Source organism: Microcebus murinus, chromosome 11 (genome assembly GCF_040939455.1).
Source record: "Microcebus murinus isolate Inina chromosome 11, M.murinus_Inina_mat1.0, whole genome shotgun sequence".
NCBI classification, from domain to species: Eukaryota; Metazoa; Chordata; class Mammalia; order Primates; family Cheirogaleidae; genus Microcebus; species Microcebus murinus.
In genome coordinates this window covers 48159243-48180936 of record NC_134114.1, presented here as the reverse complement: position 1 = coordinate 48180936, position 21694 = coordinate 48159243, and the positions used below count along the sequence as shown (strand labels likewise).

General features: G+C 41.4%; 1 protein-coding gene across 4 annotated transcripts in view; it reads right to left on the bottom strand.

The window, feature by feature from the left end:
* MAST4 (microtubule associated serine/threonine kinase family member 4) overlaps positions 1-2078 on the bottom strand; it is a 516707-nt gene extending 514629 nt beyond the window's left edge. For all 4 annotated transcript variants that reach the window (XM_076008062.1, XM_076008063.1, XM_012784115.2 and 1 more), the window contains exon 1: positions 1400-2078. In XM_076008062.1, coding sequence (XP_075864177.1) covers positions 1400-1756 — 357 coding nt within the window. In that variant the 5' untranslated portion in view covers positions 1757-2078. The remainder of the gene's footprint in view (positions 1-1399) is intronic.
* Positions 2079-21694: the final 19616 nt, after the last annotated feature.

Below are 21694 nucleotides of genomic sequence, written 5' to 3'. Positions count from 1 at the left end.
GGTAAATCATTAAGTTAGGGTATTTCCCTAGTTTTCCCAGTGACAGTGTGACATCACTGAAAGTTGAGGCAGAAGTCACAGCACAAACATCTGGCACATGCCCGGCATCTTCAAAGGGAGATATAACCAGCAAGGAATGCTAGTATAGGAAAAGGTTTGTTCCTCTCTCCCAGGACATAACTCGGTGAGTGGTTAAACACTCAGAGAACTCCCAACATCCTGCCACTAGGATCAATCTGGAACTTCAGATCCATCCAAAATCCCTGGACCAGAAACAGGAGTCAGGATCCTGCAAAGGGGAAGGGGGGATTCAGGAATGGGTCATGGTTACTGCAAGAGGTTGGCCAATGACGGCTAAGGCTCGCTCCATCTCTGCCAGGTTAGGACTGGCCTCCTCTCATCTTGTGCCAGATCTAGCCTCTGCTTCCAGGCTGGGGACCCAGGGGCGGCCACTTGCTTCTAAGGGACAAAGGCAGTCATTTACTAAAGCTAACCCAATCAGATCAGGGAAATACCACTCCGGCACTGAGGAATTAATTTCACGACGAGGCTATGTTAGGATGATGTTTTATTTACGGCCCTGCCTGATCAAGATGACTTCCCCACAAGAAACGTCCAAAGCAAACAATCTTTAAAGACACGAAGAACCTTATGCTTCCTTAACTGTCCTCCAAAAGCAGGAAAAAAGCCAAAGACAACAGCCGGTAGGACACCAAAGTCGGTGTGTCAGGAAGCGACCCACGAGTTCTAAGAAGGACACATCCCGTGAACAAGACGGGACGTTTCCTATTTGCTTTGGTGACAAGCGCTCATCTAGACACCCTGGAAACAAGTCCGAACCGGAGCTGCAGGCGCTCATGCCTCCGCCGCCGCCCAAGCGCGGGGAGCCCTCCTCTCCCGGGACAGATGCTACCACGACACCCCAAAACCACCCGCGGGAGACCCCAGGGAGCTGGTAACACTGAAACCCCGCCGTGCAACTCCCCGCCTCTCCGTCCCCAACCTCCATCCCCCTTGGCCCAAGCGCTTCGGTGGGAAACAACTCCCACTTTGGAAATCAGATCTCAGTTGTGAGAATATGCCAGGCGTCCAGATCGCATCCATTCACAGACGGATCAAAGCAGGATACAGACATTAAGGAGTCTGCCGCTTTGACATGTTAACAGCAGACCATTAGGCAGCGCAAGTAGACAGACACACACGGGGTAACAGCCACGGGGAAGTCAGTGACCCACAGGGAGGCTCCTAACTGTCATCACCGAGGGCTCGCGGCAGAGCGCAAGGGGTCCCTCCCCCTCTCCAGGCCAAGGCGAGCCCTCGCCCACAGCCCGCGTGCGAAGTGGGGAGCTGGGGTCGCCCGGGACCCGGAGGGGGCGAGCCAGGGGAAGGCGGGGCCCACCTCCTCGTCCTGCTCCTCCTGGGACGCGCTGCTGCCCCGGGGCGCGGGCGGCGCAGCTCCTTCGGGGGGCGGCGGCGGCAGCGCTGGGACTCCACGCTCGAGCAGCACGCGCGCGGGAGCCCACGCGGCGGGCAGGCGGACGCCCAGGGCGCCGCCCGGCGGCGGCTGCGGCTGCTGCCCGCGGGAGAAGCCGCCGGGCTCCCCTTCCTCCGACAGAGTTTCTGAGCCCGAGGAGGACTCGGCCAAGGAAGCAGCCGGCGAGGACGCGGCGACCGGCGCAGGGGCGGGAGTCCGGGCGCCGTGGCCGCTGCAGCCGCGGGGCACCGGCTCCGGCGCCTCCGAAACTTTCTCCCCCATTTCCCTCTCGGGCCAAAGTGCCGCCCGAGGGGCGGCGGGGGCGCGGCGCGCACTCAGCGCCTCCCGGGGAAGCCGCGGGCTGCTGGGCTCCGGCTCACTCGCACTGCCGCTCCCGGGCTGCAGGGAGCCCCGCCGGCGACTACATGGCCGCGACGGGGCCACAGGAGCCCGCCGCCAAGTTAGCAGCCACCTGGGCCCGGCGGCCGACGGGGACTCCCGAGCGCGGGGACATGCCCGCTCGGGTTCGCGCTCTGCGCTCCACGGTGCTCCCGCGCCGCGCCGGAGCCGCCGGGACTGCGGCTTCTCCGGCGAAACCTGCCTCCGGGACGGAGCGGAGGAGACGGGCAGCCCGGGGAGCCAATGGCAGGGCCGGCGCGCCGGTGGGCGGAGGCTGCGGCGCCCCCGGCCGCGCGGGCGTCAGGTAGGGGAGGCGGGGCCGAGGCGCGGGCCCCTGTGTCCCGCAGGAACGCTGGGCGCTCGGGACGAGGACGCGGCACGGGTCCCCGGAGGGTGGGAGGGGAGCCGGGAATCGGAGCCAAGGGCTGGGACTCCAAACTTAGCGGGGGAGTGGCTGGCCGTCCTTGGGACGCCAGAGGGAGACGGCAAGGGGGAGGTGAGACCTTGGAGAAGAACTGGACTTTGTCTCTAAAAAGTGGAATAAAGAAAACTGACCAGAAGGACGGCTTCATAGGGAAGAAAAAGGAAACACGCACAGTCACGCGCGCACACACGCACCCACCAGCGTGCTCGAGGAAAACGGGAGAAACTCCGTGGTACAGTGTGTGGATCCAAACGGAGCTGATCTCCAATCTCGGGTTTCCATTTAAGCGCCCTGGGCCTCAGTTTCCTCAATTGTATTAATAAATGGAGACATTAATATTGGTTTTGTCTGGCTATGAGCAGGATTACAGTAAATACATATAAGGCTTAGGCAGAGTGCCTGGCTTGGACACCTGGAAAGTTCTCAAAAGGCCTTTTTCTGTTTTAAACTAAAAAGTTAAGTCAAAGACTTGACCCTTTTGAAAAGGAGGAAGATAAATTATACCCTTGTATTTAATTAGGACCAACCAGAATAAGAAAGGGCTCTGTGGCCCTAACCATTGTCTATGTACATCAGCTAAGCAGAAGATGAAAAGAGTTCACATTTCCAGTTTACTTTCTCCTAACCCTGGATTGTAAACGAGCAAGATGCAGGATGGGGTGCTTCATTTTCCTTAGTTCCTCTAAAAACTAGAAGAAAGAACTTTCACCAAAGACATCCATAGAATCTCCTTAAGGTCCTCCCTGGAGCTGGAGGATGCAGCCTTTGGGGTGACTTGAATTTCTTTGGAAGCCAACACTCTGCTCAGCAATGGGAAATAAATGATTTCTCATTTGCCTTCAGCTCTATTCCCATTCTGAGCTCTGCCACTGTAACCTGAGATATAAATTTGACCAGCTTCAATTCCACAGACATTGATTGAGATGTGTGCCAGGGGCTGGCCGGGGATACAAAGATGAATAAGTCACGTCCCCTGTCCTTGAGGAGCTTATGGTCAAGCGAGAGATTGATACTGCATAATATAGCTCCATTATCCATTTGTAAAAGCCGTGGTAAATGCTACAAGGAGCAGTGTGCCATGAGAGAAGAGGAAAGAGTGACAGAAAAATAGTAGCAGGTCCTCAAGCTCAGGGGTGCTCAGGAATCTTAGATTTCTCTTTGTCATTACAGTTTTGCCAAAGGTCCTTAAGAACTGAAGGGCTCAAGTTGAAAGCCCCTTCAGCTAATGAGCCCTTTCATGCTATCGTGGTATTTACAAGTGATACATCATACAAAGCACTTCATCATATTGGACAGCAAGCATTGTCCTGATCGGTTTCCTCCCCCCAAGATGAAGGGGAAGGAAACATGATGTGACCCGCTTGCAGTAGAGGGCTGTACTGCAAAACGGCCTCCGGCTGTCAGGCTTGCATTGTGACACTTCAGAATTATCCACAGGGATGTGAAGACCTGCTGAGGAAAAAGGACAAGTCTAGTGACTTAGCTAAGTTGTGAGAGCAAGGCTGAAGAGAGAGCACAGTGGGGCGGTCTGAATCCACCCCTGGGCCTCACAATTACTTTCCTATTCAGGAGTATTGGTCTTTATCTGAGCCCCTATGTGGTTGATTCACCACAGTCCAACCTAAATGACGACCTCAGCCATTCATATAAAAGAAGAGGAGAGGTTGCTTTTCATTATATTGGGAAAGAAGAAGAAGAAAAGGCATGATCTGAATAACAGTGAGAATGACAATAGGAATTATTGCTTGAGCCCTCTGCATCTTCTGTGGATGGTCCCATTTAATCCTGGCAACAACCTCATGAGATAGATTCTATTAGTCCCACTTTACAGATTAAGAGATTGAGGATTTGCAAAGTCAAATAACTTACCCAAGTTCACAAAACAAGTGAGTGGTGGAGTTGTGGCTTTAACCCAGTGATGTGGTTCCAAGGCGCTCTGGCAGCATTCCAGTATAATGCCACTCAGAACAGACAACTTTTTCAAGTCTGCATGTGTATATTAGATTATAAATATCCATAGGGCAGGAACTTTATTGTCTTGATTCAATATGTAAAATACTTGAGGAACAGATTTTTCTCCCTACAATCATTTATAAGTCACTTACTATGTACTAGGTAAAGTTTTAAGCACTTTACAATGTTAATTTACTTAATACACTTATCAACCTACTGAGGTAGCTACTACTATTATTCTCATATCATAGTTATGAAATGCATGAAAACTATGGCACAGAGCAGGAATTTGCCAAAGAACACACAGCTAGCAAATGATGAGCCAGGATTCAAACTGGAACATAGGACCCCAGCATTTGTGCTCTTAACTCCTGTAGGTCAAAGTCAAATACTAAAATCAGTATTTCTTGAACTTTTTAAACCTTAACCCAAATAAGAAATCTATTTCACATTGCAACTCATTACACATATACATACATACAAATATAAATAAAATTTCATTCAACAATACCCTTCCTATAAGCAAAGCAGTCTGAAATTTTTATTATATTTTATTGAAAATAAAGATGCTACTTGTGATCCACTAAATGGATTTCACACTCAACATTGAAAGCTGCATTTTCGAAGTGTACTTGATCATCTCCACACCTGCCTGTGAGGGAAATGTGAGTGTAGTTCAGGCTGAGCTTTCAGAACAGAACTGGGCAAACTCAAAGGATGACTCTATAAATAAAAGATGATCAGCAAGTCAGGATAGTTCCCCCAAAGTGTCCCAATTAGACCCATGGACAAATCCTGGGGTATGGCCAAACCACTGAACCAAAGTCAGTTTTGAATTATCTAAATCCTGCAGTTCAACTGTCTTAATAATTAAATTATAAATATTTTCCTTGGTGTCCAGAAAAGTGCCCCTTCCAAGAGGACTTCTCGTAAACTTGGGACCAGAGATGGGTGTGAAAGCACAGCTTTTTTCCTACAATATCACTATAGGCAGGAGCCAAGCAGATTAAAAATAACAGTCATAACTCCTAAAAAGCCAATAGTATAGTGTCACGTGATAGAACCAAACTGGCCTACAGACTAACAGGTAATCAGTGTCCATATGTTCTGTTGAACATGATCCCCAGGTATTAGGTTCAGGGACAAGCATCACCGGGCACCCAGTACATGTTCATTGTGTTTTGTGATTGAACACTTGCTCAGGTTTCTGCGTTGTTCTCAGAAATGATGGGAGACATTGCCTCTGGGAGTCTCTGTTGTCTCTGCCAGTCTCTTCCATGTGGGTGAGACCAGTTGTGAATGAATGTCTAGCTCTGTCTCTGACAGATGGAGGATGTTCCCGCACAAGACATCACACCCTCAGTCTATTCACAGTGTCATGACCTTTCTCCCAAGCATTAAGTTTAGGGTTTAATAAAACTGAAATCAACTGTCCTTTCTTACATACGTGAAATTAGAACATCATAAACTAAGAATGATAAGTTTTGAAAATCACAGGAAAATATGTTTCTATTTAATGCACTTAAAAATCTTAAATATAAGATTATCTTTGAATTATGAAGATGATGATATTATCCAGTTACTTTTAGTATCGTTATTAACAATGGGTTCACCTGTTCGCCCTGACTAATGAAGTACAATTTTTAGACAGAATTTTTAGACAGAAATCCATCAAAAGGAGGCTGTTGAGGTGGCCTAGATTGGGGTGCCTTATTTATACCTGAGAGTGTAGCATGATACAGACCATGGCAGTTTCCGACCAGCCAGCCAGGCAGAAAAGCCACTGTAGCCTCTCAAGCGTTTGTTTGTGTCTGAGGCTCTAGGAAAGGAAAGGTTCTAGTATAAAGTTCTAGAAGATAAATAACAGAATATTTTTTGAGACAGAATCTCACTGTGTCACCCCAGCTAGCCCAGCTAGAGTACTGTGGCCTCATCATAACTCACCCCAACCTCTAATTCCTGCACTTAAGCGCTCCTCCTGCCTCAGCCTCTCAAGTATGTGGGAATGCAAGCACACACCACCACAACCAGCCAATTTTTCTGTTTTTTGTAGAGACAGGGTCTCACTCTTGCTCAGGCTGGTCTCAAACCCCTGGCCTCAAGTGATCCTCCCACCTCGGCCTCCCAGGGTGCTAGGATTCCAGGAATGAGCCATCACACTCGGCCCAGAATTTTTAAATGTTTGTCAAAAAGGTCAGGAAGGAAGGGTAATAATGTGAATTGCAGCTGTTAGATTCTCTGACCTAGATGTTGAGAAGGATGTGAAACTAAGCTATGTTAGCAAATTAAAACAAGCCTGTGATAGCCTAAACAGGAGTATGCTGCTGATCTGATCTCTTAGATCAATGTTTCTGAGCGTGTTGTATGTGGAACACTTGATCATCAGATCACTAGGGAAGCAGGGGATGATGGTTCCCTGGTCCCACTCAAGGGACTGGGAATCTGTATTATTTAAGGATCACCCCCAAGCAAATATCAAGTATCCTAAACCTTGAGGTTTACTGAAGATGATCCTAATTTGGAGATCAAAGAGGCATTTCATGGGGTGAACATGCATGGCTCTGTAGAAGGTACTTAGGATGATCTGGACAGTCTCTTTGGACCTCTCTGTTCTTATTCTCCTGAAGACCAATCACCTTGAGGAGATAAAGGCAGCTCAGCAACTGGACAGGAATATGAAGCTATTCTAAAAGCAGCTGGAAAAACTGAGCTAATACACAAAAAGAACTGAGGATAATGTTCCCTCGAGGATTCTGTTTAAAACAAGATTCAAAATGGTGACCTATTTCCCACAGAAGACTCCAGTCTTTTGCATTTGTCTTTCCAAGAGGGATGTTCACATCTGGGATTTTTCGGTTATGCTTTTAGCATGAAATGCTCCTTTATCACGTTTCATTTTTTCCAAAAGATTTATTCAGTACTCTTTGCCTATTGAGGAAATAGAAGACAAAGACATTTACTTGTTTTTATTCATTAAAAAGTTTTTCGTTCAAAGTCAAACGATTCTGTTTTCCACTTTCAATTCTTCAAGCAATCTCCTTGACTCTGTCTACACTACATGGCAAGTAGTTCCATCCACCATTAACCTCAACTAATTAGAAAATAAAATGATACTGAATAGTAACCTAGCAAATAGCGATTTTTTTCCAAAGTCCCGAGCCACTTTGCAACCTTAGGGGTACTTTTTAAGAATTTGAGGAAATAATGTCTCGTAGACCCTTTCCTCTAAGAGTGTGATCACACAATAAGTGGATGTAGGAGCTTGTGAGAAATACGGATTCTCAGTCCCTGCCCCAGACCTCTCAGTCAAAATCTTAGTAAGATTGTCAGGGGTTTCGTAGGCACATTAAAGTTAGGACAGTACTGCTCTAGACCACCGGTTCCCAAACTCAGCTGCACGTTGGAATCACCTGTGGAAACTTTCAACACTACTGACACTTGAGTCCCACCCTCGAGATCTTCTGATCTGATTGGTTCAGGTTAGGGTGTGGACACTAGGATTTAACAAGTTCTTGAGGCGGGAAGTGGTTTATTTTAGGGCTGAGGCAGGGAAAATACAAGATGATCTTGGAATAGTTCTTGGTGCCACAAATTAAAGAAATGCTCAAAAAAAGATGGGAGCTTGTTGGAAGAAAGCAGGTGCCAGTCTAAAGGAGCTCTCAGTGGCTAAAGATGGAGCAATATGAGCAACAAATAAATAATGATAGTGTTGGGTTTTAAGTCATAGAATAACATTGATACTCATGAACCCAAACTTGTATAAATAAATAAGGAAATACATTAAAAAGTAAGTAGAGGAGCACAGACAGCTCTTCCTCACAACAGAGATCCAATTAATAAATGTTTAAAGAAAGGGAAATAGAGAATCACCATTAGGGGAACACCACAGTCATAATCATTTTGGGTTGACAAGACCCAGAAATGTATGCTAAAATTATCAGGCAAAAGTTTGAGGAGAAAATGATTTACATAGACTCAAAGTACTTCCCCCAAGATACTTACCAATACAAAATAAAAGACAGTAGCTTTCCAGTTGAGAACTCTAGCAGACCTTGACTTAACATATAAACATCACTATTAATAAGACTTATCAACATCCTGAACCCCTTGCTAGGATGCACAATATCACTTTTTGGTATTCTTGACAAAAATGCATACCCTTACTCCAATCATGAGAAAACATGACAAACCCAAATTGAGGGGCATTGTTCAGAATTACTGATCTGTACTTTTCAAAAGTATCAAGGGCATGAAAGATAATGCAAGTGTGAGGAACCATTATGGAAACTAAAAAGTAACAGCTAACTACAATGCAAGATCCTGGATGGGATCCTGGAACACAAAAAGTACATTAGTGGAAAAAATGGTGAAATTAAAATCAAGTCTGTAGTTTAGTTAATAATATTGTACCAATGTTCATTGCCTATTCTTATTAATTATGTTATGGTTATAATTATGTAATTAGGGGAAACGTGGTAAGGGATATTAGGGAATTCTTCCTACAATTTTTTTTTACAAATTTTCTCTAAGCCTAAAATTAGTTCAAAATAAATAATTAAAAAAAGCAAATGTCCCTAGGTGATGCTACCATAGCCAAGATTGAGAATTACAACTCCTCCCTTCCTCCTTACACAAGGAAAAAATTTTTTCCTATCTTACCCTCATCAAATTACCAAACTTGGGGTAAGAATACACTAAGCCAACATCCACCCAAGAAACTGTCCGTGGTGAGTGCCATGGAAACCACACACTTGGAGCATAAACATAATGATAGATATGTTTGGAATCTGGCTGCCCTATATCCATTCTGCTCTCTTTTGGTAAGAGCATCCCAATTTATTTTTACAGATTTAGGTATTTCCTCTTGAGCAGTTCTTGACTTTATCAATCCAGGAGTGGACTATTCTTGGACTCTGAATCTTGAGTAGAGTAACACAGGGCAGCGGTATCTGGACAAGACTGTCAATTAGCTCCCATTAACTAGATCCATAGCTGCTGTGGTTCCAGTACTTTTCCAAGTCTTATTCTCCAGCTTTTCCTTGGATTTCTTGAGCTACCAGTAAAACTTCCTTCTGATTGAATTGGCTAAAGTCCACCATTGCTTGCCACCAAGGAACTCTAAGAAATACAGATAGGCTGACCTGACTCCACTGGTCACCCAGTCCAGGTGGGAATAAGACATCTGAATGCATTTCAAAAGCTATTACTGATACTAAAAGATGTATTCCTGAGCTCAATAAGGGTGCTGCTTTCACCAAATTTTAGCAAACCATGAACATTTTAGGTTTAAGAAGGGATCTCTCTCTTACTGGAGGTTAAAACACTTAAGAAAAAGAGTGCACTGGCGGAAAAAAGACTATTTCTAATTCTGGCAGAAACAGATCCTAGCAGCACACTACCTTGGAGCTGTCTGTCTTCCTGCTAGGTTATGAGAGTCGTAAGAGCAAGAGACCACACTGTATCTTACTTATCCAGTGATTCAGTATCTGGCATACAGTAGTTAAAAAAAAAATACTTAATGAATTGATGAGACTATTGCCACCCTGTGACTTTAAACAATCTTTATTGAAAGTCTATGTTTACAAAAAAAAGTTTACTCAGTCTAAGACTTATATAGGTTGATCAAAAGAACCCAAAATATTTTAGGAGGAAAAAAATCTATTTATGTAGTAAATTGGCCTTGTTCCTGAAGAGTCCCTCATTTTAATAAAAATAATAAACGCATAAAAAGCTTCAGTTCAAACCACTATTAATTACTCTGTCATGCTCACAGTAGTTTCCTCCCAACTATGTGCCTTCCTAAAACAGCCAAAGTAATAAGCACTGCTTGCATGTGATGTGAATAGGGTAAAAGGATCTCTTGAGACTAAAGCTACAAAAATCTGCCTGCAGGCATCCCAAAGACATCACTTGGTGCCCTAGTCCAGGTGGGAAAAGTCTGTGCCTCTTATTTAAGGAAAGCCCAATTGTTATGTAAACTATCTTTATGTAAGAATATTAGGATGCTTCATTACGCTTGATCTTGTTGCAGAATTAACAAGGGAATTGTGGCGAAGAGGAAGATAAAATGAAATGGTGGGACATTTCAGCATTGTGAAAGTCAATGTTCTCAGTTGCCACCATGGAATCAATTCTGTCTGGTTTAAGTTGGAAGTGATTCATGAAATGATGTTAGAATACTTACTGAGTCTTTGGAAGAACTGAAGAAACAGGCTCTGGAATGAGCTTCCAGAACCTCAATGCAGAACTGGCAGGGAAGGGAACTGCTGCTCCTCACAGTTCCAGAACCATGTTGCCTCTCCCACCATCTGTGCCTGCAAACTTGATGTCCTGTACTCCACCTGCTTCCCCACAGGAATCTCTTCTGTATCTGCCTCTCTGTATGTGCATCTGATTAGCAGAAACTAGGTCACATGACTGTACCCTAGAGGCAAAGGAAACTGAGAAATGTGGGAACTTTGTATTCTATCTTGGGAAGATGGGATTCACACCATGGAGAACCATCATAATACCACAGTGTCAAAAGATTTGGCTAACGGGGCCAAACCAAAATGATTTAGACTTTAAAACACTCCGGCCCCTGATTAATTGTACCAACCTGCCCCCTGGCATAATGTTTTCAGCCATCAGGTAGACGTGGGCCTGAGCATCAGTTTCAGGATAGCTGTGCCAAATGTCAGAGTCATTTCCCCACTAAGTACCTCTTAAGAGAAGAGAATTATCATCTACTAAACACATTCTATATGCCAGACACTGTGCTAAATGCTTTATGTGCACTATATGTTTAATCTCCTCAATAACCCCAATTCAAGGGTATAATCTCCATTTTACAAATGAAGAAATTAGTGCTGAGAAATTACATAGTTTTTCTCAAAGTCACACAGTAAGTGGGGGCTACGATTTGGTCCAAGGTCTCATCCAAATCCATGCTCTTCCTACTATCTTGGGTTCTTAACCAAGCCATTTATGGAACCACTGAAGATTTGGCTTCAGGAGCCCATGTAATTGTGGATGTGCACCTTTCTGGGGAGATCATTTACAGCTTGTATCAGATGTCAAGGAGGAATATAACCAACCCTCAAATGGTAATGCACTCCCCAAAATCGTAGCAGACCAGTTTATGATCATAAAACTGTTGTCATTGAGGTGGGGGGGGGGGATACACTCCAACTAAAGTTTTTTATTGTGGCGAAAAAAACCACCACATATCCTGAGATCTACCCTCTTAACAAATTTTTAAGTGTTCAGTATGTTATCATTACCTATAAGCACAATGTTTTATAGCAGCTTTCCAGAACTTTTTCATCTTGTGTAACTGAAACTTCATTATATACATTGAACAGCAACTCCCCATTCCCCTCCATCAGCCCCTGGCAACCAACATCTTACTTTTTGCTTTTATAAGTTTGACTATTCAATGAAATGTTTTGATTTTTGATCTCAGCACTTATTGTTTGTGATATCATTTTGCAATATAAGATTCAAATTTTGGTCGGGCGCGGTGGCTCACGCCTGTAATCCTAGCTCTCTGGGAGGCTGAGGCGGGCGGATCGTTTGAGCTCAGGAGTTCGAAACCAACCTGAGCAAGAACGAGACCCCATCTCTACTATAAATAGAAAGGAATTAATTGGTCAACTAATATATGTAGAAAAAATTAGTCGGGCATGGTGGCACACGCCTGTAGTCCCAGTTACTCGGGGGGCTGAGGCAGGAGGATCGCTTGAGCCCAGGAGTTTGAGGTTGCTGTGAGCTAGGCTGACGCCACGGCACTCACTCTAACCTGGGCAACAAAGTGAGACTCTGTCTCAAAATAAATAAATAAGACTCAAATTTTAAATTTGAGCCAGGATCCCTATCTCTTGGAGGCAGGGGGAGAATGTGTGTCTGGGCAGGAATGAGGAAGGGTTAAAACCGATGGGGAAGTTTCCCTCTGAAAGACAAGAAAGGGTTGAGCAAACAAGAAACATATTTTTCATTTAACTACTGAAGGCCTAGCTTCAATTTGTGACTTTGCGCTGACTCCATTTATCAGGGCCTCCATCACCTGTATGATGGGGGTAATATAAAACCTGCCATCATTTCCTCCACCACAATGTTATGAGATTGTTTTGAAAGTACTTTCATTTCCCAAACAGAAGGGCATTATAGCTCTCTCTATATATACCTGTTACGACTTCTTTGGGGAAAAGAATAGCCCCTCAGAGAAGACTTGGCTCACAACTTCTAGGACTAATTTCTGAGTCTCACAGACATCCATATGTGGGATGTTCCTTGTGAAGAAAGACTTGTTTTTTCTTTATTCTTTCATTTTCTAGTGGGTTGTTTCTTCCCCCCTTATCATGTGTTGTGCTTTTTTTGAAAATTCCAGTATAAATAAGCCTCTCAAATTGTGTGAGCTAGCTAGAATGTTGCTTTAGATGGTTCATTATTTATGTCTTGCTGTCAACAGGCATAATATTTCTTAGCACACAAAAGCTTTACTCCAGAAAAAGATAAATTTATTATTTTAAAATAGAAAGATGCAAAGAAGCCCAGGAAAGTCAGCCTGGCCCACGAGTGGAAGTAACAGTATACACTATAAATATAGGAGAACTTCTAAATGTAGCATTTTATGAATAGGATCAACCATCTGAGTGTGAAATATCCCCTTCTTTGTCATTTATTCTCCAAGCAATTGGTTTAAGTGGCATTTTAGGAAGGTAATGAATATCTACCAACACCAGATATAAACTTAATTTCAGTTGTGGAATAAACCATAAATAAAAACAGAGAGTGATTTCCATAGCTCTGCCTCTTCATACCAATAAAATATGAATTACCAATAGGGGAAGCCAAGATCTCTTCTTGAATAGGGTAAAATTCATACTATCTTATGAAGTTCAACTTCTGGTGGTTGTTGTTCTCAGTGTTATTGTTATGTTTTCATTAGTGGCTTTCAGAAAGAAAAAAATGAAAAAATTCACAATATGGTGGCATCTGATAGAAAGATTCAAATATGATATTTATTAAGCAGGTGGCAGGGAGGAGAAACAATGGAGAAACTTTGAAAACAGCTTCTTCTTGATGTCTTCTTCCAACAATTGCAGTTTTAAATTTCAAACCATGACCTTACATATTATATTGCTTGGAGGAAGATTAATTGTATTTATTTAATCAGATGCCTAATGTAGGAAAATCTGACAACTACATAAAATCTATATACCTGACAGAACTGAACTAAAATCCAGTCCCCTGTGTGGCAGTTTTAAACATGTCCTCTGTTTCTTTGACACTCCTCCCACTGAGAAGTGGGATTTAGGTCCCCTGTTCTCAAATCTGCGTTGACCTTAAGGATTTCCATTTAACCAGTAGAAAGCAGCAGAAGAGTTGCTGCATAAGTTTCAAGGTTCCAGCTGAAATGGCCATATAGTTTCCACCTGCTTCTCTTGGAATGTTGCTCTGGGGGAAGGTAGGTATCATATAAGGGGTCCAAATATTCTCAGACTACCACGACAGAGAGGCTACATGTAGACAACCGCAGTGACAGCGCGCTGAGCTCTAGCATAATTGCCTTTCAAGCAGGGAGACACCTTGGACATTCAGCCCAGTCAGGCCTTCAGATGACTGCACCTCGATCAACATCCCAGGATCAGACCAGCAACTCCTTCCTGAATTCCCAACTCCCAAATCACAAGCCAAATAAATGGTTGTTTTAAGTTACTAAGTTTTGGGGTAATTTGTCATGCAATACTAGTAATTAGAACACTCCATAAATTCTTTCCCTGACTTCCCAAGCCTAGGGTCACCTCTCACTTCTCTAAATTCCGAAGAAATTATTCTCTACCTTCACTCATTTAAGAAACATTAACTGAGGCATCTATGAAGTGACAGACACTGTGCTGGATGCTGGGTAATCAATAGGCTCTGAGAAAGCCATGAACCCAGCTTGCGAGGTATTTACAGGCTGCTAGAGATGAACGAGAAGACAGGTGCTCATGATGCATTATAACTACAATACATATCTGAGCACCTATTTCATGCCAGGCGCTATGCCACAGTGAGATAAGTTTGGAAATACTGGATTTTATAGGCATTGGGATATAGATGCAGATTTGTTCTAGAGAGGATTGAGTATGTGAGTCTTGGGTTGCAGAGAGAAAAGTGGGTGGAGATTTAGACTTGAAGTCAGTGGTTCATAGATGATAGTGAAAGCCATGAGCATGCATGAGATTATGAGATTCCCCCGGGCTGGAGTCAGAAAGACAGAGCCCAGGCAAGAACCCAAAGGCACATGAACATATAAGGTAAAGGAAAAGAAGCATCAGAGAAAAAGCAAGGAAACCAAAGTCTCTGAGTCACCAAAATCAAGATAAATTCCTGTTTTAAGGAGCAGAGAGGAGACAGTAATGCCAAATGCAGTGGGGGCCAAATAAAGTCAGATTTGAAAGGCATAACTTTCATGCAGACACGTCTCTGATATCTCTTTTGTTGTAGTCTTGGGTTGTCATTTTAAAACACTTTTAGGTAATAAGATCTCACTGAAATTATAAATTCTTTATGGTCAGGGATTATTTATGTTGCAAATTTGAATTTCACATAGTTACAAAAGTCAGATGTATAAAGTTAGAACTATTTTTTGTTAACTGAAATTAATTATCTGCTCCTCATTTCTAAGAACAGATTTGGTCTTGCTATCATTCATGTCATTCAATTTCTTCTATTTTTAAAACATTGGGGGGGGGGGGTGAGGTGGCTGAATTCAATGGATCAGGCCTGTAATCCCAGCACTACAGGAGGCTGAGGCAGGAGGGTCACTTGAGACCAGGAGTTTGAGACCAGCATGAGCAACATAGCAACACCCTGTCTCTACAAAAAATAGAAAAATTAGCCAGGCATGGTGGTGCATGCATGGTGCACCCTATAGTACCAGCTACTCAGGAAGCTGAGGCAGGAGGATTGCTTGAGTCCAGGAATTCGAGGTTACAGTGAGTTATGATCAGGCTACTGCAGTCCAAGTCTTGGTAACAGAGCGAGACCCCATCTCTGAAAACACATCCACACACATACACACACTTTTTTTTTAACATGCTCAAATCCAGGGTTATATTCTTCCCATTTTGTCTTCCCTTCTGTGGAGATGTTCTGAGTTCCAGGGGTGCTGACTTACCATCCTGGCAGGGAATGTGTCCCGTGGTGTCCGCTGTTCTCGCTGGACTCTGCTCACATGCAGATTTTGAGCATCAACCTCTAGCCTCACTGCATCCATTGCTAGCAGCCGAGGCCCCATCATGGCCTACAGTTGTGGATTCATGCAAGCTGAAGCACCTCTGTTCTCGCTTAGGTCTGCCAGGTTTGCCTTTTGCTCTCAGCCACTTAACCTTCACCTCCACTGTGGTGGGCACATCCTGGACATCCCACCCAGTCATTGCTGCTCTACACCCAGAAGCTATGTTAGACATGGACCTTCTTGACAGCTCATGGTGTAAATTCTTTACTTTTTCTCATGTTTTAAACTGACAAATAATAATTGTACATATTCATGAGGTACACAGTGATGTCTAAGTACGTCAAATGTATAGAGATCAGATCAGGGTAGTTAGCATATTCATCATCTCAAACATTTATCATTTCTTTGTGTTGGGAACATTTGATAACCTTCTAGCTGTCTGAAACTGTAATATATTGTTGTTAACTATAGTCATCCTATAAAGATACAGAAGACCAGAAGTTTTCTAAATTTATACCAATTCAGGCCATAGCACTTGATACACAAAGCCAAGTTGGGGGAATCTCCCCAAACCTATTCTTTCTCAATAGCCTGGCTCTTAAAAATCAAAAGTGTTGTGGCTTTCAGACCATTTTCTCTGCTCTGAACTTCAAAAACTTTCTTGAATGTGAGAATTGCTTTATTCTAGACTCTATTCTCCATTTCTTGACCAATCTATACCTTGATATAATGGGGAAAAAACAGAACAACTAAGACTCTCCAGGAACAAAAAATACATTAGATAATATTTCAAAAGTATTATTAATATACAATTATATGAGTTATGCACATAGTAAGTGATCAAATAATATTATTAAAGATATTTGCTGAAGATTCTTTGTTGGGAGAAAAGCAACTTAGACATGTCTTAGTTGGCTTGACATTTCTTATTATTTTATAAATTTGGGTTTCTAAGGTCAATCCTTAAAAACTCTATTCCATTACTGGAACTTAGACTATAAACATGTAAGCTATAAATAGTGTTAGCTGTCAGAGGGTTGGTGGTGGTTATGGCTTTGCCGCTCCCAGAAATGACGTCCCATAGGCATTATTAAATGAGAAAGATTAGTATGTTTTCCCCTGTAATTATGCTTCTCTACATGAAAGGAAAACTCTTTATTAAAACAGACAAGCACAAATATTTATTAATATTACTAATTGCTCTGTTTAAATAGGACATATAATTAGGATGTGATTTAAAGAAATGTCAGATACTTGATACAATTATATCTTCCTTTCTCATAATGTTTGTTGTGAATCACTGCTTAATTTCATCCTGGTTTATTCTGAGTTTCAATAAAATTAACTTACCCTTTATTCTCCCAAGACCCAAACCTCAAATTTCTGGACCACTTTCCCCAATTTACACACTTTTGGCTATTCCTGATTAGGGAATATTCCTATAACCACTTACTTTTCCAGGCTACTGCTAAAACAATTCTCCACAAGTTCAAGCTCCCTTCTTTTTAGAACTCGTCCTTTTATGTCTTTGTCCCAAATCTTAGTGGAAACTGAGAGAAAAATATAGACATGTAGTGCCTGTACAGTTACAACATGAGTGGGACAAACTTTCCCAAACTAGAAGAAAGTTCTCCATCTTGGCATCTCTCTGTTTCATTCTCTTTTGAGAAAACCTGACTCTATCCTGAATCATGATGCCACATGTAAAAGTGGTTTCCAAATGGGCTGGGGCTGCAAAGCAAATCTTGTCCAAAGTTACCTTTCCTAGTTAGAGCTTGTGATTTTTTTAAAGAGAGATATAAAAAAGGTCACCTTAATTGGGCAAACTTTCCACTAGCAGAAAACCAAGGCAATCATCTTAGGGATGAATGTATGGCCTTAGCAGGGTTTTTGTTTTGTTTTGTTTTGTTTTGTTTTTGTGTGTGTGTGTGTGTGTGTGTGTATGTGTGTGTTTTCTTTTACAAGAAAAAGAAGGTAGAGAGGTTGATAAGGTAAGAACCAATCAATTCTTAGGTGGCAGCCAGCCTGAAAATACAACAACGTTGGGGGAAAAAAATGTTGTTGAAAATAAAAGAATGGTGGGAGAAATAATTAAGGAAACAAAAAACTGCTGAAGAAAACAAGAGAAAAAGAAGGCTGATTCTGATTGCTTCAAAGAGAGACCAAAGTACTTAAAGTTAGGGAGGGAAGAAAAGAGAAAGCAAATGGATGATTTCAAAATAGAACTAAGGAAAATTTGGTCGTGTGTTTGGAAAAATTAAATTTGTTCTGATAGTATTGTGAATGAAAGGATTTAGAAGCAAGTGCATAACATCTTGTTGAAGCCCCTGTGGGTAATTAATACATATTTGTTGACTAACAAAAACCAGGGAAGTTGCTTCTAGAAGGAAGCTGGAGAGTGTGGATGGAGAAGGGGCTGACAGTTTTCTGTGCAGAAACAGCATGGCTGGATTATAAGGAAGGGGAAAGTCTGTTACTGATACCTGATCTCTGATGTACTTAAATATTTTAGGGCTGCGTTTATAGTTTTAGTCTCCCTCACATGGCTCAGAGTGGGTGGGTATGTGACACACAAGACTCCAAAAAGCCTGTTTCTGCATTTCTAGAGGATCACATGGAACAATTTTTATCCTCATATGAACCATACATTTATTATTTCTTCCTACTTGCAGCACTAAAAGCATTAAGTGAAATTACAGAAAATTTTATGCAATTTATAAAGTAAATATTTTTTCTAGGTATTTTTGAACATTTTTTGACTATTTATGGAGATTCAGAAGGTGATATTTATTTATCTAGGAAGAGCAGCACCTACTTCCTCTATTTCAAACAGTCTTTGGCCAAAGTATCCTAATGATGACTCCTTTGCTTTCAGACAATCAGGAAAAGCCTACAATTTACTAACATAAAATTAAGAATATTGTGTTTATTTGAAAACTATATTTTTTCAACAGTGTTGTATTCTACTTCTTGTGAATCTTCTAATAGTTTCTGATAAGTTACTGAGTTAAAAACTTCAGATATGTCCAACAAAAAGATCCTGTAATGTTGTTATCTGCTCCAAATAATCATTTTTCTATTGTGTCTGATGAAACAAAAATGTCCTGGGCTACTTGCTTCAAAAGAATCCACTGTGGAGTAGAGATATGAAGGTTATAGGCAAAACAAGATTTGCCATGCGCTAATAATTGTTGAAACTGAGTGAAAAAATGTGGAAGTTCATTATTCTATTCTGTTTTCTTAATTAAATAAAATACATGTAGAGTGGTAATATTTATAACACTGGTAATATTTGTAATAACTGGATTATTTAATAATAGGAAAATGGCTTTAAGAAGGATAAATGATGGCATGTTCAAAAGGTAAATTAACATGCAGCCACTAACGCAAACCATCATATTTTAAATAAATATTTAATGACATGGCATAATACCCACAATTTGCTAAGTGAAAACTATGGGTGGCCATCTATAAGTACAGAATAGTATCAATTTTAAAAATAAGTTAAAATATAAATGTTTGGAATAAAATCCCCCAGGCTGGCCCAATTCTAATTTTTATCCTAAGAAAATAATGAGAAATACATAAAAAGATTTATGTGCACAAATGTTTGTTGTAGAATTTATTATAATATAAAGAAAGAGATAATTTAGAAATTGGTCAAATTAATGTGATATATCTATTTTGTGGAAAACTATACTGTCATTAAAAGTCATATTTTTGAAGAATAGTTAATAAAACTGAAAAATGTTTGCAAAAGGATGTCAAGTTAAATAGCACAATTCCAAACTTTATATAGCATAGTTCATGTGTATTGAAAAAAAGAATCAGATCTGTTTATAGCTTGGTAATAAGGAATTTAAAATTTTCAACATGTTTTTGGAAAACAAATGGAATTTGAAAATTGCATTTTTTCCTAGTCTCTTGGGAGGTGGGTGTGTGTACGTGTGTTCTGCCACACAAGATTTTCCAGGTCTGAATCTAAATTCAGTTATCACTGATAATGACTATTTATTCTTTGGACTCAGGCTGGGTGTGTTTGGAAACTGGCCCTGTGAATAATGTGAGCTAACAGTCTTCCACTGTGCCTTCTAGCTCACCCTTCATTCCAATGTGCAGAGGTAGTTGCCCTAGTTGCTCTGGTTACTAGTTTTAAAAAGGCACCAACACAACAATTTATAGGAAGAATGCAATCGCTAAACAGGCTATAATTTGAAAAATGAAACAGAGACCACTTTTTCCTCTAGGAAATGTGTAGGTATAGTTTATTTGAGGTTTAATTTCCTACTTTTTATAAATACTATTAACTATGGTTTAGGAATCATTAATTCTGGTATTTGTATACAACACTAAACACTTGTTCAGATGTCACAAATGACAAAGGGGATTTTTTCAAGGTCAAAAAGTCCTTTGCAGAAAAAGAAAATAACAGAATGAGATAAAGAGAGATGTATCTCAGAAGGAATAAAGAAAAGACATTTAGATAAAGTAACACTGTCCTGATCCATTGTCCACGAGGTTGCTAATTCAACTCCCCTCCCTCACCCAGGGAATTGTAGCTCAGTCTTGCTCTAGACTTCTCTATTCCCCAGTCTCCCGAACTCTGCAGGCCTGCAGGCAATCTCAAAGATTAATCAGTAGAAGGAACTAGGGAATCTGCACAATTTGTTGACATGAGCCTGCAAGTCCTAGGATATACGTGGCAGAATGTTTGGTCCCTCTAGAGAGCTCAGGAGTCTTGGGACAGCTGGAACTGTGCTGGGTCTGTAAAATCAAGCAACCCTCTGTCATTATATCTGGTTCCACTCCATAGGCTCCAAGTGCACATACTCACTTCTGAATTGGCTGCTGAGGTTTTGAGTTATTATGGTCTACAATTGAGACATACAGTATCAGGAAATAGAGAAAGAGGCTGTGTGGGTGTGTGGATGGGGTAGTTCAGGCTCTTACTAAGGGTAGCCATCATAGCAACTTTATCATGGTTTCTCTGTCACTGTCTTTAAAAGTTATTAAGTATATGGTTAATACATTTTTGGAAGATAGTATCAAAACCCTTAGAATAAAAATGAAAACATAAATTTGACCCAGCAAATGCTTTTCTAGAAAATTATTCTAAGGAAATCATCAGTGTTCAAATATTTATGTACAAGGGTATTCATCAAAATGTTTATAATACCAAAGTATGAGAAACCTATGAAGTTTGATTAAATAAATGATGGTACATACACACAACGGAATAGTATTGATCCATTCAATACTATACCACAGCCATATTTATTAACTTAGAAGTCTACATTTTGTTCAATGAAAAATTTAGGCTAAAAACAGGATCTATGATGTGATCCTATCAAATTTTAACATATATGTAGAAAAGAATCTAAAAGTTTCCACCCCAAAATATTAGCAATATTTTTCTCCAGTAGAGGTATTATGGGTAAATATTACTCTCTTCTTTATATCTCTCTATGTTGATAAACAAAGCATAAAATAAGGCAAGTAAAAACAAATCCATCCCTACCTTCTAGGACACAAGAAGATTTTTATTAGAATGATAATTCAAGCAGGCTAATATCCTATTTTCCGTGTAACATCCTATTTGTGTCTGCACTGGGATGCATTATGGTCCTGTGTTTAAGTTTACACCAAGCAGTGGGAGTACAGATATGACATACTTTATTCTCCAACTTACTGACTCCGGCAAGTCAGGAAATCATTCTGGCTACAAGTTGAATAAAATCAGCCCAAATAGCATTAGCATCTTATCCCCATGCTGTTGGAATATGCCCATAATCTTCCGACTGCAATCTGGCAACTTCATGGATGAATAGTTGCATTCATCAGAAGATTCTCATTCAGGGATTAAAAATACATGGCATGGCTACCACCACTACCTCCGCTCTTAACCATGGCAGACATCATAAATCACACTTTGTCCGGTGAACCCAGATGTGGCCTCAAAATCTTTTCCAACACAGCTGTGCTCCAGGCATACCCTATCAATCATTTATTATTTCAACTCAAGTTGAAATCTATTAGCCATATCTGCTCTGATTACTCTGGCTGGAACATTATTATTCCTTTGACTGATTCCCAGGACTATGGGGTTGATGAGCATGGCAACTTTCTTTCTTTAATAATCTATCTCTCTTACCCTTAAAATGTTGAGAACATATAAAGGTGTTGCTGACACAAGGTTAACTCTCAGGAGCCCAGCAGTATGCTTTAAAGAGGTCCCTAC